The 16083-nt window shown below is 40.3% G+C and overlaps 1 protein-coding gene across 1 annotated transcript in view; it reads left to right on the top strand.

Annotated features, from left to right (window-relative positions):
- LOC128533374 (endothelin-converting enzyme-like 1) overlaps window positions 1–15825 on the top strand; it is a 32492-nt gene extending 16667 nt beyond the window's left edge. Inside the window, exons 8-19 of the mRNA XM_053507622.1 lie at window positions 2368–2590; window positions 5079–5177; window positions 5298–5372; window positions 7124–7227; window positions 8796–8854; window positions 9209–9260; window positions 11367–11434; window positions 13214–13338; window positions 13669–13734; window positions 14064–14159; window positions 14828–14904; window positions 14979–15825. Of these exons, the coding sequence (XP_053363597.1) occupies window positions 2368–2590; window positions 5079–5177; window positions 5298–5372; window positions 7124–7227; window positions 8796–8854; window positions 9209–9260; window positions 11367–11434; window positions 13214–13338; window positions 13669–13734; window positions 14064–14159; window positions 14828–14904; window positions 14979–15078 (1144 nt within the window). The 3' untranslated portion in view covers window positions 15079–15825. The remainder of the gene's footprint in view (window positions 1–2367; window positions 2591–5078; window positions 5178–5297; window positions 5373–7123; window positions 7228–8795; window positions 8855–9208; window positions 9261–11366; window positions 11435–13213; window positions 13339–13668; window positions 13735–14063; window positions 14160–14827; window positions 14905–14978) is intronic.
- The last annotated feature ends 258 nt before the right edge of the window (window positions 15826–16083 follow it).

Consider the following 16083-nt stretch of genomic DNA (forward strand, 5'->3'; position numbering starts at 1 on the left):
TATACACACGTAACAAAAACGTCTGAAATCTATAAGGAACTAACAATCCTATAAAACTGCCATCTAAATAAAAGAGAATTGAAATTAACAAAAACAAACAGAGGAACTTGGACTGAGAAATTGATTTAAATTAGGTCCAAAAATAATGACAAAAGTAACGTTATGTTTTTGATGATGTCGTTACATCACTGTTGGGGGCGGAGACTTTCATCTTCAGCCCAGTAATAACGGTGCAGGTTTCATAAGCAGTGATACACAGACACTTCAGAGAGTCGAACAACACACACACACACACACACACACACACACACACACACACACACACACACACACACAGACAGAGCAGGAGACGGATAGCGGTGTGTGTTAGTGTTGACATTGCAGTGACCCAGTTCGTTTTAAAGCTTCCTAAATCTCACCTCCTTTATTCGGTTCTCTCGCTTTCATTCCCTCGGACCTCCTCACTGACATTTCGATTTCAGTCTTGTGTGTGTGTGTGTGTGTGTGTGTGCGCCTGTGTGTGTGTGTGTGCCTGTGTGTGTGTGTGTGTGTGTGTGTGTGTGTGTGTGTGTGTGTGCCTGTGTGTGTGTGTGTGCCTGTGTGTGTGTGTGTGTGTGTGTGTGTGTGTGTGTGCCCTGTGTGTGTGTGTGTGTGTGCCTGTGTGTGTGTGTGTGTGTGTGTGTGTACGCTCGGTATTAATGTGATTTTTATCAGTGTGCAATTTGTTTCTGTTTGTTTACACAAAAATATGTGTATGTGTGTCAGTCTGTTTAGGATTGTGTGTGTGTGTGTGTGTGTGTATGTGTGTGTATGTGTGTGTGTGTGTGTGTGTGTATTTTAGCCCTTCACATTCTTTTATTCATAATGAGCTTTATGCGTACACATTACACTAACGAGATTACCCATAATCCTCCACCTGCATCAGCCATTGTTGTGTCAGACACACGCCTGTAATAAAGTGTGATTACTGTGATTGCCCCGCCCACTCAGAGGGGGTGTGTCTTACTGCTGATGAGCTCACTACAGCTGGACTTACACACACATACACACACACACACACCTGTTTATCTCTCTTTCTGTCACTTTCTTTCTTTGTTTTTCTTTCTACTGCTCTCTTTCTCTCTCTGTTTCTCATCTATCACTCATTCCCTCCCCGTCTCTTTTTTCTCTCTCTCTCTTTCCATCCACCCTCAACTTTCTACCTTTTTCTTCCTATTATATTATTCTTTCACTTTTCCTCCATTGTCTCCAGCTCTTTATCTCTCTCTCTCTCTCTCTCCCTGCATCTCATATTTATTCTTCTCTCTGTCTTTCTCTCTTTCTCACTTTTCCCCTTACCCTCCCTTACATCTCTTTCTCATTCTTTTATTACCCACACCCTCTTTCTCTCTATCCATCCCATATGTACTTATTTATCACACGACACAGAGCATCTCTCCTTCATTTGTACATCCCTCCATCCACCCTCTACATTCTACCTTTCTCTCTCTCTTTCACTCCTGATCCTCTTTCCACTTTCTCTTACAGGACTGGTTTTAAAGACAAATTCTCCCGTCCTTTTCATCCCTCCATCCCTTCCTCCCCTCTGAATTGAGTGGGCTGTGGAAGTGCTTTGTTGGCGCAGGAGAACCGGCACCGAGCCAAGAAAAGGCACATTTATGATTAAAATGCCGTCTGCGTGTGAGAAGCGAGGGGTGACATCACGGCGAAAGAGCCGAGACGAGTGCACGAGAGAGAAAGACAGAAAGGAAGAGCGAGAGCTTGTTTTGTTCGCTGTGACATTTTCCATCTGTTTACGTCCTGGAGTAATTAATTACGACTTAATCTTTTTAGAGCGTTTAGACGCTCATTTGGCTCTGCTCTTTTTTCTGGTGCATTAATGAGATTTACTCCACAGTGCTGTTTAATCCTGCGCTCTGATTGGTCGGAAAGTGTTGATTAATTCTCTGTAACAGCGGATCTGACAGTGGCACAGGTTTATATTAATGCGCTCGCTCCGATGCGTTATCATTACCATAGCAACACGGTTCACAGGGACGTGTACAGATCATCAAAAGATTAATAAAAATTGTTGATATGGAGAATTCTGTAATTTAGAGGAAGGAGTCTCCAGTGTCAGAGGTGAAGCTTGAGCTGTAAGTTATAGTTGCTGTAATGCAAGAGACAACATGAACTTTAACTTAAACAGATACAAAATGTGATGTCATGCTTTAATAATTGTAACATTGTAATTGTTGGTAAGTTGCTGTGCAGTGAGAGGAATAAAACACTTTATAATCACCTGCAGGGTGACAACAGTAGCTTCGCTCCATACTTAACTCTTTAATTCTCTCTCTCTCTCTCTCTCTCTCTCTCTCTCTCTCTCAGGGTTCTGCACAACTACATGCTGTGGAGAATAGTAGCGGCGCTCAGCGAGCACTTATCCACAGGGTTCCGAAGCACGATCCACGAGTTCTCACGGGAGATCGATGGAACCGAGCGACAGCTGGAGCTCAACCAGCTGTGTCTCAATCAGGCCAATAAACACTTCGGCATGGCGCTGGGCGCGCTCTTCGTCCAGACACACTTCTCCTCTCGCAGCAAGGCCAAGGCAAGCACCTGCCGCAGGAAAGGGCGGGGCTTAAATTACATTTCATAAGCCAATCACATGATAAATCATATGACACCCAATCATCTACATTTTGTACTGGATTTTGTAAGTCCCAGTAACGGAGGCGTGGCCTGTGTGTCAGTCCCAGTAAAGGAGGCTTGGCCTGTGTGTCACTCCCAGTAAAGGAGGTGTGGCCTGTGTGTCAGTCCCAGTAAAGGAGGCGTGGCCTGTGTGTCAGTCCCAGTAAAGGAGGCGTGGCCTGTGTGTCAGTCCCAGTAAAGGAGGCGTGGCCTGTGTGTAAGTCACAGTAAAGGAGGCTTGGCCTGTGTGTAAGTCACAGTAAAGGAGGTGTGGCCTGTGTGTCAGTTACAGTAAAGGAGGTGTGGCCTGTGTCTGTCAGTCCCAGTAAAGGAGGCGTGGCCTGTGTGTCAGTCACAGTAAAGGAGGCGTGGCCTGTGTGTCATTCCCAGTAAAGGAGGCGTGGCCTGTGTGCGTGGCCTGTGTGTAAGTCACAGTAAAGGAGGTGTGGCCTGTGTGTCAGTCACAGTAAAGGAGGTGTGGCCTGTGTGTGTCAGTCCCAGTAAAGGAGGCGTGGCCTGTGTGTAAGTCACAGTAAAGGAGGCGTGGCCTGTGTGTCAGTCCCAGTAAAGGAGGCGTGGCCTGTGTGTAAGTCACGGTAAAGGACGCGTGGCCTGTGTGTCAGTTCCAGTAAAGGAGGTGTGGCCTGTGTGTGTCAGTCCCAGTAAAGGAGGTGTAGCCTGTGTGTGTCAGTCTCATTGAAGGAGGTGTGGCTTGTCTGTGATGGTCTCAGTAAAGGAGGCGTGGCCTGTGTGTCAGTATCAGTGAAGGAGGCGTGTTCTCTGTCCCAGTCTTTCTCAGTTTTTTGTCATTCACGTCTCTCCCCACTTTTTATTCTTCTCTCATCTCGTCCTTCTCATCCAGTCTCTGTGTCTCTGCACTAATCCCTGTCTCTCACTCCTAATCCCTCACCTTAATGTGATCTCTTCTTCCCTTGTTCTCCCCCCTCCCCCCTCCTGTTCTCTGATAGAGAGATGGAAGGAGAGGTGGACAGATCGACACAATGTGGGATTTTCTGGTTTATCTGTCAGACTGTTTAAGGTCAGGGCCGAAAGTCAGCGTCTGTTACTGAGGATCTGATCAACGGATCAGAAACGGAGTGGAGTAACGTCTCCTAAACGGGACTCTACGGCTCATTAGTTATTCTTTAGCGTATTCGGAGCTTCTGCCAAATCCTAATGTTTACCAGACGAGGCTTATTAATAAATCTTTTTAATTGAAAAAGTAATAAAAAAGAACATTTATTATCCTAAGATTCTATTAAACTTTATTATTTGGCCAAGTGGCCTTTAGCAAGAGTTTAGTTTAGCAAGAAATATATGATGGGACGCTAATATGATGGGATCACTTCTAGCTACAATAGTGTCAGTCTCAGAGAGTCTTACTGTACTTTTAAGGACACGTGTTTCAGGTTGTGATCTGATTGGTTACACACACACACACACACACACACACACTTGCTGAAGTGTTTCTGATGAAAACCTTTGAACGCTGTAAGTTTTTTGATGCAAACTGTTAAAACTGGATCGATCTAAAACAGTTATGTTCGTATGTACACTGAGAGTAAGGTGCTTTTAAACATGTCTATATGTGAGTGGGCGGAGCCTGAGATGCTAACGATAGTGATGGGGCAAATGAGAGTCGTTAAACTTGGGAAACTAATGTAACTTGTGTTAATGAAACTTGTCAAAGTCAAATAAATTTTTATTTACAACACAGTCGACTAAAGTAACGATGATTGCTGTACAATCCAAAAATCACTACAGACTATAAAAACAGGCGGTAATAATAAAATGAAATAAAATCCAAATGAAACATTAAACAACAATTAAAGGTTGACCCTCAAATCATCTCACTATAAGAAAATAAAAATAAATAAATAATCAATAAAAATGAATAAAAACAAGAAGAAAAATGCCTCGTCACACAGTATTAAATGCTAAAGAGTATAAAAGGTCTTGAGGTGAGATTTAACATGCACAGCGCTGATTGCTGATGAGGATAATTAGAGCAGATGTTCTCGATTTACTGCTGTCTTTTTGTGTCCCCCAGACTGATCGCTGTCCGTCATCTCGTGTCATCGTCTGTCATTCGTCATCATCACACTTTCATTCTATCAGCAACTCTTCCTAAACCATTCATGGGAATTGGATCAAACCTTCACAGAACCTTTATTAGGAACTGTAGATATACTGTACACTCGGTATTTCATTTGTCTAATATGTTTGTTTTTTTTCTGAAAAAATGACAGGTTGTAATTGTTGTTAAACATTCTTATGTTTATTTCTTATAAATCTAATCTCATCCAGTATACTGTAACATGTTCAGTGGGCAGGCGATACACGTGTTCATTGAAAGACAAAAAAAAAGAATCATTTTTAAAATTATATTAATTGGGTGTGGTTTTCAGGTACAGGAGCTGGTGGAGGACATAAAGCACTCGCTGGACGTCAGACTGCAGGAGCTCGACTGGATGGATGAAGAAACCAAGGAGGCAGCGAGAGCCAAGGTCAAAGCCAAAAGTCTAAAGTACAGAATTATCAGACGCGGGCTGGACACGAGCGAAGTTAATTCATATGGTGGAGTGCAGTGTACTGAATCTCTCTCTCTCTCTCTCTCTCTCTCTCAGCTCCAGCATATGATGGTGATGACAGGTTATCCAGACTTTCTGTTAAAGCCGGAGCTCATCGATCATGAATACGGGGTAAATCACACACTCGGGTTCGAATCTCACTTAACCCTCATGTTCTGGTCAAAATGACTCGTTTTATTTTTAACTAAATGCAGCTCAATACTTAAACCTTTGAACACGGTATTCCCTGAAAATGAGCCCTTCTATCTGTGTTTTTTTAAGTGATAGGCTGGAACAGAAAGTAACGTCTGTCATTTTGACAAGATGAAATAAATGTGTGAAAAAATGACTGGTTTCTCTAAATCTACAATGAAAGGTGTGATTTTAATGTTCTTTCAATCTTATTTTAATTTCCACCTACTGTTCACTAGTGCTTTTTTTTAAACATGACCTAATCAGAGACAGGGCAGTCTGTGTGAGCTTGACCCCGCTCGACCCGCCTCGACCCGTCCTACAGAACCAAACAGGACAATTCTTTCCAGCCCCACTGAACCCGATTTAATCCCAAACCCAATTATAGATGAAATTTGTTCTGTCTGAGTCTGACCCTGTCCACGGCACCGAGTCTGAAAAGTTACTCTTCAAAACCTCGACCCATTTTTTAAAAATCTACACTCTAGACGAGTGTTAGACGTCTGTATAAACCTGACACGAATACAATCCGAAGCAAAGTTTTAGTTTTAAACCTCAAAACAGCTCCAAACACATCAGTCTGTCCGAACTGAGTTATTAATCCAAATATATCCGAATCTAATCATTTGTGTTAGGAATACTGTACCTGAGAGGACCATGTGATATACGGTGTGATATACAGTGTAATACTGTATACAGTGTGATAGATGGTGTGATATACAGTGTGATATACGGTGGGATATACGGTGTGGTATACAGTAATATATACAGTGTGATATATACAGTGTTATATACAGTGTTATATATACAGTGTTATATACTGTGTGATATATAGTGGTATATACAGTGTTATATACAGTGTGATATACAGTGTAATATACCGTGTGATATACAGTGTTATATACTGTGTGATATATAGTGTTATATACTGTGTGATATATAGTGTTATATACTGTGTGATATATAGTGGTATATACAGTGTTATATACAGTGTTATATACAGTGTTATATACAGTGTGATATATAGTGTTATATACTGTGTGATATATAGTGGTATATACAGTGTTATATACAGTGTTATATACAGTGTGATATACAGTGTAATATACCGTGTGATATATAGTGTTATATACTGTGTGATATATAGTGTTATATACTGTGTGATATATAGTGGTATATACAGTGTTATATACAGTGTTATATACAGTGTGATATACAGTGTTATATATACAGTGTTATATACTGTGTGATATATAGTGTTATATACTGTGTGATATATAGTGGTATATACAGTGTTATATACAGTGTGATATACAGTGTGATATACAGTGTTATATATACAGTGTTATATACTGTGTGATATACAGTGGTATATACTGTGTTATATACAGTGTTATATACTGTGTGATATATAGTGTTATATACTGTGTGATATATAGTGTTATATACAGTGTTATATACAGTGTTATATACTGTGTGATATATAGTGTTATATATACAGTGTTATATACAGTGTTATATACAGTGTTATATACTGTGTGATATATAGTGTTATATACTGTGTGATATACAGTGTGATATACGTGTAAAAAAAAAAAAGAAAATTCAAGAAAAAAAAGAAAAAAAGAGTTTTTTTTAAAGAATTATTCTTTCTGTTATTTACTTACTTTTTTCTTTTTGTCCTTCTACAGTTTGAAGTGAGTGAGAAGACGTACTTCAAAAACATTCTAAACAGCATCAAGTACAACATCAAAATGTCCATCAACAAGATCCACAAGGAAGTGGACAAGACCACGTAAGGACAACATACACACACACACACACACACACACAATAAAAATGATAATGCCAAATATTCTATACACCATTATATTATATTAAACATTATAAGCACAACACAAAACATTAATAATAATCATAATAATAATAATAATAATAGATTATTAATGTATTGATATAGTGAGTTTAGCGTAATATATATTATAGATTGTGAACCATTATAAATACCTATATAATGAATCTTATAGTAAATCTTTTTAATAAAACAAATTTAATATAAAGAATATTTTATATATATTTATCAGCCAATGCCATAAAGACTATCTGTGGTAATCCTCTGCAAATACAGGAGTGTGTGATGTTTTAAGCTGATATTAGAGAACGAACGTCTGGCGAATATAAACTAGTTATGAGTTTTGGACTTGTGAAGCAGGAAAACAATAATGTTAAAGAAACAGATGGTGAGATGCGTCGCAGGTGATAAAATTACCGGATTATTTCAGATCAGTCGTGTTATTGGTTTGTGGCGGATGGAAGAGGAGAGGAGTGTATCACAAATCTGATTATTATATTACACACAATCCCACAGTTAGATCATTATTCTGCCTTTAACACTGATTATCTCCTGATTGTAACACTGATGTTATCCTTAATGGTTTGAGGTTTGACCTGCAAGAGCAACCGGAGTGTATCTGTTGTTTTTCTTCTGTTGTTTATTAATCTCGGCGCTGGGTTTTATTAACCCAAGCAGTGTGACTGATTGATTTACGAATCTGTGCGCTCATTTTAGCATTCAGTGATCTTTTTTTTTGTTTTGTTTTTACCACATGATCCCCCAGGGGGCTCCGTAAACAAGGAATCTCTCTAATGACGCCGCCTTTTGAGGATTTTACAGAAATGTGACACTACATTGTCATTAAACAGATTGATATCCCGTGAAACAGATTGATACGGCCTTTTTAACCTTTTTTCTTTACTGAGGCCATTGTTGCAGTACAGTTACTAAATAACACTCGCTACATTTGGACACCAAATAAAAACAATGCTTTCTGAGAGCGCACACACACACATACATGGTCACAATGTTGTAATATACACTATACACAAAGGTGTAAAATACATTATACAATACAGTACACACACACATGCACGGATGTTAAGTATACAAGTGACGCACACGCACTGAGACTGAGCATGGGAGATAATTACCCACAATCCCACAGCGCGCTAGAGAGAAGAACCATTGACTCAGTTGTGATCATGTGACGCTCAGCAGACAAAGTGCATGTATTCTACAGTACTCGTATATCAAGACCTCGCTCGTTTATTAAGTTCAAATTTATAAAAAAAAATTTGCTTGTCTTGCAAAATGCTGTGTATATGTGTAAGTATAAATCCTGTGATCGTGTGTGTGTGTATCCATATTGTGTGTGTGTGTTGTGTATGTTCGGTTTATTAAACGAATAAACACTTGTGATAATTGAGTTATTTGGACTTTTGGTTTTGACCTTGTCTTCTTGTGTGTGTGTGTGTGTGTGTGTGTGTGTGTGTGTGTGTGTGTGTGTGTGTGTCATATTTCCACAGGTGGCTTCTACCACCGCAGGCACTCAATGCTTACTATCTTCCAAACAAGAACCAGATGGGTATGTGGCATGAGGGTCTCTCTCTCTTTCTCTCTCTCTCTCTCACACACACACACACACACACACACACACACACACACACACACACACACACACACACACACACACTTTATTCCTCTCCCTAGTATAAGCTGTGGCTGGTTATTCATGGTGTCTTTGTCCATCTGAGGGTTTAAATTTCAGATTTCAGAGTCAAATCAATACATACAGTAGAAAAAAAAGACAGACAGACAAACACAGGCATTAACTCTTAAGCTTTAGTTTTTATCCCGTCTGACTCTCATCACCTTTTACTTTTCTCTCTCCCCCGTCTCTCCTCCCGTCTCTCCCCCTAACTCCGCCCCTCTGTTCCAGTTTTCCCAGCAGGAATTCTCCAGCCGACTCTGTACGATCCAGAATTCCCACAGTGAGTATTTTCTGAAGCTCCTTCTGATCCACTCCACTGATCGGGACTCAGATCAGACAGATTAGTCCACAGCTCCACTGATCTCTCCGCTTCATCTGCACTCGAGTGCCGTGTCTCACATCACACACTTAAAGTTTTCTTCTCCTGGGTTTTCTACAGTAGTTAAATGCTTGTGACTGTACAGTGAGCGGTTCGGATTTCACATTCAGATAAGGAGAACAAACACACGGAAAGGAGAACATTTTAAAGAGCTCGTAAGTGTGTTTAACGATGTCGGCCGTGAAATCACCAAACATAACAGTTCAGGTCAGAAACCAGAGGGACGGAGATGTTCTGGCTGTGACACAAGCGGGTGTGTGAACATTGTGTTTGATTAGGAGCCGCACGTGACACGTGATTCAATACAAATCAAATCAAACTATTATACAGTGCTGTGAAATTTGTCACGCTTAAATGATCAAACAAAGTTAAATATTACACAAACATAACCCGAGTAAATGCAAAATGGTTTTTAAATAATGATAAGAGCTGTCCCAACCTACCTGGCCATATGTGATAAAGTAATTGCACCCTTGCTAAATCATGACTGAACTGTGTTTAACCACGAAGCTGGGTTAAAGTTCACTGAGACACCCAGACCTGATTACTACCAGACCTGTTGAATCAAGAAATCACGGAAACAGAACCTGATTGATAAGGAAACAGGATAAAGAAGTTTAAGAATAAACAATTAAAAAAAGGTATTTGACATGTATCAGTCAGGAAAAGGTTTTTTTTTTTTCACTTCATGATAAACATCGCCCCCTTGTCATACTTCACAGATCCATGGACATCCCTGGTCCCCACTGTGACAATCCCAGGTTTAGACACTAGGACGACACGTGCACTTCTCCTCACACGCAGTGCGGCAGTCTCGGGGAGGTCTCACACTGTTCTGTTTGTTTCACAAGTTAACACAGATCCACATCAGTAGACTTGAGGAAAGACGAGCAGCAAGTCAGGAGAGGAGCTCTTCTTATGTGAGGTCATATTAGGGGGAAATACAATAGAAAACATGGACAAGGACAAAAAGCTGGGAATATTTTTTTTCTCACGTGTTTAGTTTGTACACACACACACACACACACACCTCGGAGACCCATCTGAATGTCTAAACATGAACAGAATGTGAATTTTCCATAACAGGGGTCCTTTAATAATCTGAATGTGGAGATCAGTGACTCCCGCTCCATCATGAACACAAGGAGCTTCCACCAGGTAGAAAACGATGGAACCGTTGGACTCGAGACATTGACTGTAGACAGTGTGACCCTCAGACACTGTGTATTAAACACTCTGGAACTGCGTTAAAACGAGCCGCGCTGTAGCTAACTTTATTTAATAATCACCTTTACACACACCCTTATCAGACACTGCTAGATGTTTAGCTAACATCCTTACAAAACTAATGAGATATATGGCTCAGTCCTTTCAATTGCTTCTTCTTCCTGGCGGTCTTTATTCAACCTTTTCTTTTCTTTCAGTCCTCCTCATTGTTAAAATGTCATTGGGTTAAAAAAAGATAAAAGCCTCCGGGACAGGTTTATACATCCTCTCTTATTTCCTCCTCCCACACACCTGAGTGTAATCCTGCCATCAGTCGCTTAGTCATTTTGTGTCTCTCTATTTCTTGCGCATGTGTGTGTGTGTGTGTGTGCAGGTCACACCACAGGAAAAGATTGTTGGCCATTGTGAAAAAGGTTCTAGTCCATTAGCTCAGGTGACAATTAGAGAGAGAGAGAGTGAGGGACTCTGTGTGTGTGTGTGTGTGTGTGTGTGTGTGTGTGTGTGTGTGTGTGTGTGCCTGCCTGCAAGGCTTTTGTGGACTGGCTGTAATCAGAGGGTGACAGTTCCATCGTTCTATTGATCTCTTTTACAAAGGAAGAAGGAAGTCATTAGAGCGCACACACACACACACACACACACCTGGGCAGAAACTTGCAGAAAGCCGGTATTTCTTTCCTCCACACAAAACCAGCTCTTGTTGAATACGAGGGAGTCTCGCTCTGCCCTCTAGTGGTGAATGTAGAGAAGTAGTGCTCAAGATTTACCTGCGTTTTATTCCAGGTCTCTAAATTACGGAGGAATTGGAGCCATTATTGGACACGAGCTAACACACGGATACGACGACTGGGGTGAGTGATTTCATTTTAAACATTCAACAAATTTTTATGAAGTCAGGTTTAGTTTTAGGTATTGAATAAATTGAACATACACAGAAGAGCCCAAAAACAGTACACACACCTCAACTGAAAAAAATATACGCCTCTCTTCTGATGGTCACATGATCGCATCAACAGTGGTACTACTACCGACATCCTTAGAGGAAACATAATATGATGCTGCTTCCATAATTTAATTGGAATTTTAATTAAGGGCCTAGATAACAAGTGTTAAAGTTTCACTACATTTTTGGGCCCCTCTGTAGTGTGGCCTGTGTGAAAGTCGTCCTACACAGCATACCGCCACCCCCCCCCCTTCTGTCTGGCCTCAGTCACTACAGCCATGATTCTTTTCAAAGTTAAAGAGCAGTTTCATTTGTTTTATTTTTACTTTATATTTTGTATTAATTATTTTTAGATGAATCATTTAGAGTTGTGGAACGAATCGTCTGTGTTTCCATTATTTCTTATGCGGGAAATTTACTTTGATATACGAGTGTTTTAATACACAAGCACGAATTATGCTCGCAATCTCAATCATTTCTTTATTAACTGTTTGTTTTATAAAATGTGTTTAGATGGTGTTGGTGTAAGTTAAGATGTTATGAACAGACGTGTTCTTAAAACTCAAGGTCAACTATGATTAAAATATGTGTGTTTATATGGAAGCCTTCACAGTGTGTGTTAACATTAACAGTGTTAACGGTGTCAGGTAGAACGAGAGTTATCATTACTTTTTATAAAGGGTTCATTTTATTACTACAGCAACAAAAATGTAGAACTCCTAACATGAGCATATTATTATTATATTTTGGTCACAGAAACAACCGAAAACAATCAGAAAAACCCGTGATCACGCATATCTCTGCCATGTTTGGGTAGTTGGTTAAAATTAAGTAGAGTTCAGTTCATCATGTTGCCTTTTTTTGTGCTGAAAGAAAAGAAAGGTTAGTGTATACTGCACAAAAAAACAGCTAAACAAATAACAGCTAAAACGTTCTGAGCTTTAAAGGTTACTTTTTTTATTTTAATTTCTCAACTAACAGAACATCTTAAGACAATAAATCAGCACAAATCAGTTAAATTAAATCAGCATTAATATTTAAGATCAGGTGGCATCAGGTCGTGTGGTCTAGGCATTATGGGACGCTGTTTAAAAAGAATAAACGTCAGAGATATAATTGGTGTTATAAAGCTTCAGCTTCACGATTCATCATCCAGGATGAGAAAAAGTAAACACTGGTTTAGTGTACTAGTGTAAATGGGAATCACCGGGGACCGGCCGGTACGATCTTATCACCGTATCTGGGTGCTGATCCGATTCGTAATGTGATTTAAAAATCATTTATATTACTAAACTCAATATCATTTTTTTCAGATTCTGTTACAATTCTAAACAAACTATATTTATATTTATAAAATAATTTGCTCCTACGATGCTGTTCGGCCTGCCAATGTGTGAATAGTTTATAGCGCCACCTGTAGGATTATAGAGGAACAGCGATGTTCTGCCTCCTTAAATGCAGTCACATAGAAATTAAAATGCTCTACTAGTTAGTCTGTACTCACGGGAACATGTATTTAAACACATTTAAACGTTTTGTGTAACGATTGCGTTAGAATTTCTCTGATGTAAATTTAAAGTAACCTCGAATTGTTTAGCTGTAAATACATTTTCAGGTTGTGTGTTAGTGGGAAGGTCTTGAGACAGCTCTTTACCCTGACAGAACTGTGTGTGTGTGTGTGTGTTAGGTGGTCAGTATGATCGCTATGGTAACCTGAAGCAGTGGTGGACTGAGGATTCTTACAAAAAGTTCCAGAAGAAAGCAGAGTGCATCATCAAACTCTACGACAACTTCACCGTCTACAACCAGCGGGTAAGCGAGCGCGCCAACCCCCCCTTGTATTGTATTGTTCCGATCGTTTTGGGTTTATAGTGACCCTGACCAAAAGGAATCACTTTAATGACCCGCGAGTCACATACAAGGCACATGCCCCGAATCTGACCCCGCCTTCTCTCCATCACGCCCTGTAGTACACACTGCTGGACGTGTACACACTCCTATCATACGTATATCACAACATCACTTTGTACAACATCACCACATCCCCAGTGATAAAAGACTAATTACACACAAAACACTGCTCAATGGTGGTGTGTGTGTGTGTGTGTGTGTGTGTGTGTGTGTGTGTGTGTGTGTGTGTAGGTAAACGGACGCCTCACCCTGGGAGAGAACATCGCAGATCTCGGGGGGCTGAAACTCTCCTACTACGTGAGTTCCGCTCATCAGTCGCGTTATCTCTCAGTGTAATGTGAAATGCTGCACCGCCCCCTAGTGTTGACAGTTACACATAAATAAATAAACAAATAAACACCTCCACCTGTTACCTGTCAGTCAACTAACCTGGTAATCAGGCCAAAATGGTGTCTATTAATAAGCCGGCTAATCAGGCTACCTGTTCATCATAATGTGTGATGTCTCTCTGTTTGTTTCTCTGTCTGTCTATATGTCTGACTTTGTGTTCGTCTCTGTCTCACTGTCTGTCTCTATGCCTTTCCCTGTGTCTCTGTCTGTCTCTGTCCCTCTGTCTGTCTCTGCAGGCGTATCAGAAGTGGGTGAGGGATCACGGTCCAGAGCGCCCGCTACCAGGCCTCAAATACACACACGAGCAGCTGTTTTTTATAGCCTTTGCCCAGGTTAACTAACACACACACACACACACACACACACACCTGGATAAAAATAATAAATAATAAGCCCACACAATAAGGCAGAGTGTCATCATAGACTTGTTAAAATGTTTAAAGTTGCAGCATCAATTAACCCGTAGTGTGTCGATGAGAAAATAACTTTGAGGGAGAAACGGGGGTTAATATAATGAAAAACTTTTACAGGATTGTGTTGTGTACAATAGTTTTGTTTAAACTAAATATAAGTTTTTATGATTTTTTTTTTATTGTACTGATGTGTTTGAAACACATTTACTTAAAAAGATCATTTAAGAATATCACACTCGAGGCCGTGCTGTTGTACTGAATATCAGCACAGCCATGATGCGGTCGCAGCCTGAGTACTGAAAATATCCCAGCTGTGCTGATATTTGGTACAACAGCACGGCCTCGGGTGTGATATCGCTTTTATACAACAGTTCCACAGATTAGGATTTGTTTCTTTATTTAACCAGTGAGTTACTTCGGAAACCATGTGAGTGCATTAATGTAAACCTGCGCTACCGTCAGGGCTACTGTCGGAAAGAATTAACCAACACCTTCTGACCAATCAGAATTCAGGAATGGTGTGATGTCATTTTTTGGATTTTTTTTTTTTTCAATGTATTAATCTCTTCTGTCCAATCCCGGAACAGAACTGGTGCATGAAGAGGCGGTCTCAGTCCATATACCTTCAGCTGCTGACTGACAAACACGCCCCCGAACACTACAGGTACACACACACACACACACACACACACTCACACTCACACCGGGGTCAGGTGTTAATCAGGCCTCTGTGTGCAGGGTCATCGGCAGCGTGTCTCAGTTCGATGAGTTCGGCCGTGTGTTTCACTGCCCGAAGGAATCGCCCATGCATCCTGTCGACAAGTGCTCCGTCTGGTGACCTTCTGACCTTCATCTCTGACCTTTGACCTCTCACCATTCCTCATCCATCCAGATTCCTCCGTCTGTACTCAGCGGACCCTGAAATCCCGCCCACACAGTGCTGCTACGTGTGCTGCTACGAGCTTAGCGTGTTCGTCCGATAATAAACCAAACCGCGTCGTCATGGTTACAGTGGACGTTGTAAATGAGCACCTATAAAGTGTTATACTATAACAGCACATGTGCAAATACATACATACTGGCTGGCTAACTAGTTAGCTTACTGACTAGCATGCTACCTAGCTAGCATAATAAAGTTTAAGCCCAATTTTAGAAAATATATTTCTAAAATAGTTTCTTTTTCTTTTTTTTTTGTTTTCTTTTTTTTAATAAACATCTTCACCCACACAATGTCCTCGGGGTCTGACCTGAACCCAGAGCGGAGACGTTTACATTCAAGTTTTTTACATTAAACAGATAAACATCTGAAGCAGTTCGACTGAAACAAGAGTCAAGTGAAGCTTTTTTTTTTTAAATCAGTCTTTGAAATGGCTAAAAAGTTTCATTTAATAAAATTCCGTAATGTTTTCTTTATTTATTCCCCATCGAGTTTTCCCATCGCTGCTCTCCTGCACGTCTTTAAACTTATTTTTTCTACATAAATATAACCTTAAAGAATCGGATACTTATTTATTTTTATATTCTAATTAACATGGTTTATTCTTATTAGTGATAAGAACTAGTTTTGCCGTGTGTGTGTGTGTGTGTGTGTGTGTGTGTGTGTGTGTGTGTGTGTGTGTGTGTGTGAGCATGCACATTGAACTCCATGTTTGTGAAAGTCGTTTTGAAGCTGCTACACAAACCTCACAAATATGTTCAAGAAAACAAACTATTTACAGAATGTAACTCAGTAAAATCACACACTTCAGTCATGTTAGAGTGTGTGTGTGTGTGTGTGTGTGTGTGTGTGTGTGTGTGTGTGAGAGAGAGACAGAAACTAAAGTCACATGTGTGTGTTGCGGAG

Source organism: Clarias gariepinus, chromosome 11 (genome assembly GCF_024256425.1).
Source record: "Clarias gariepinus isolate MV-2021 ecotype Netherlands chromosome 11, CGAR_prim_01v2, whole genome shotgun sequence".
NCBI lineage: Eukaryota > Metazoa > Chordata > Actinopteri > Siluriformes > Clariidae > Clarias > Clarias gariepinus.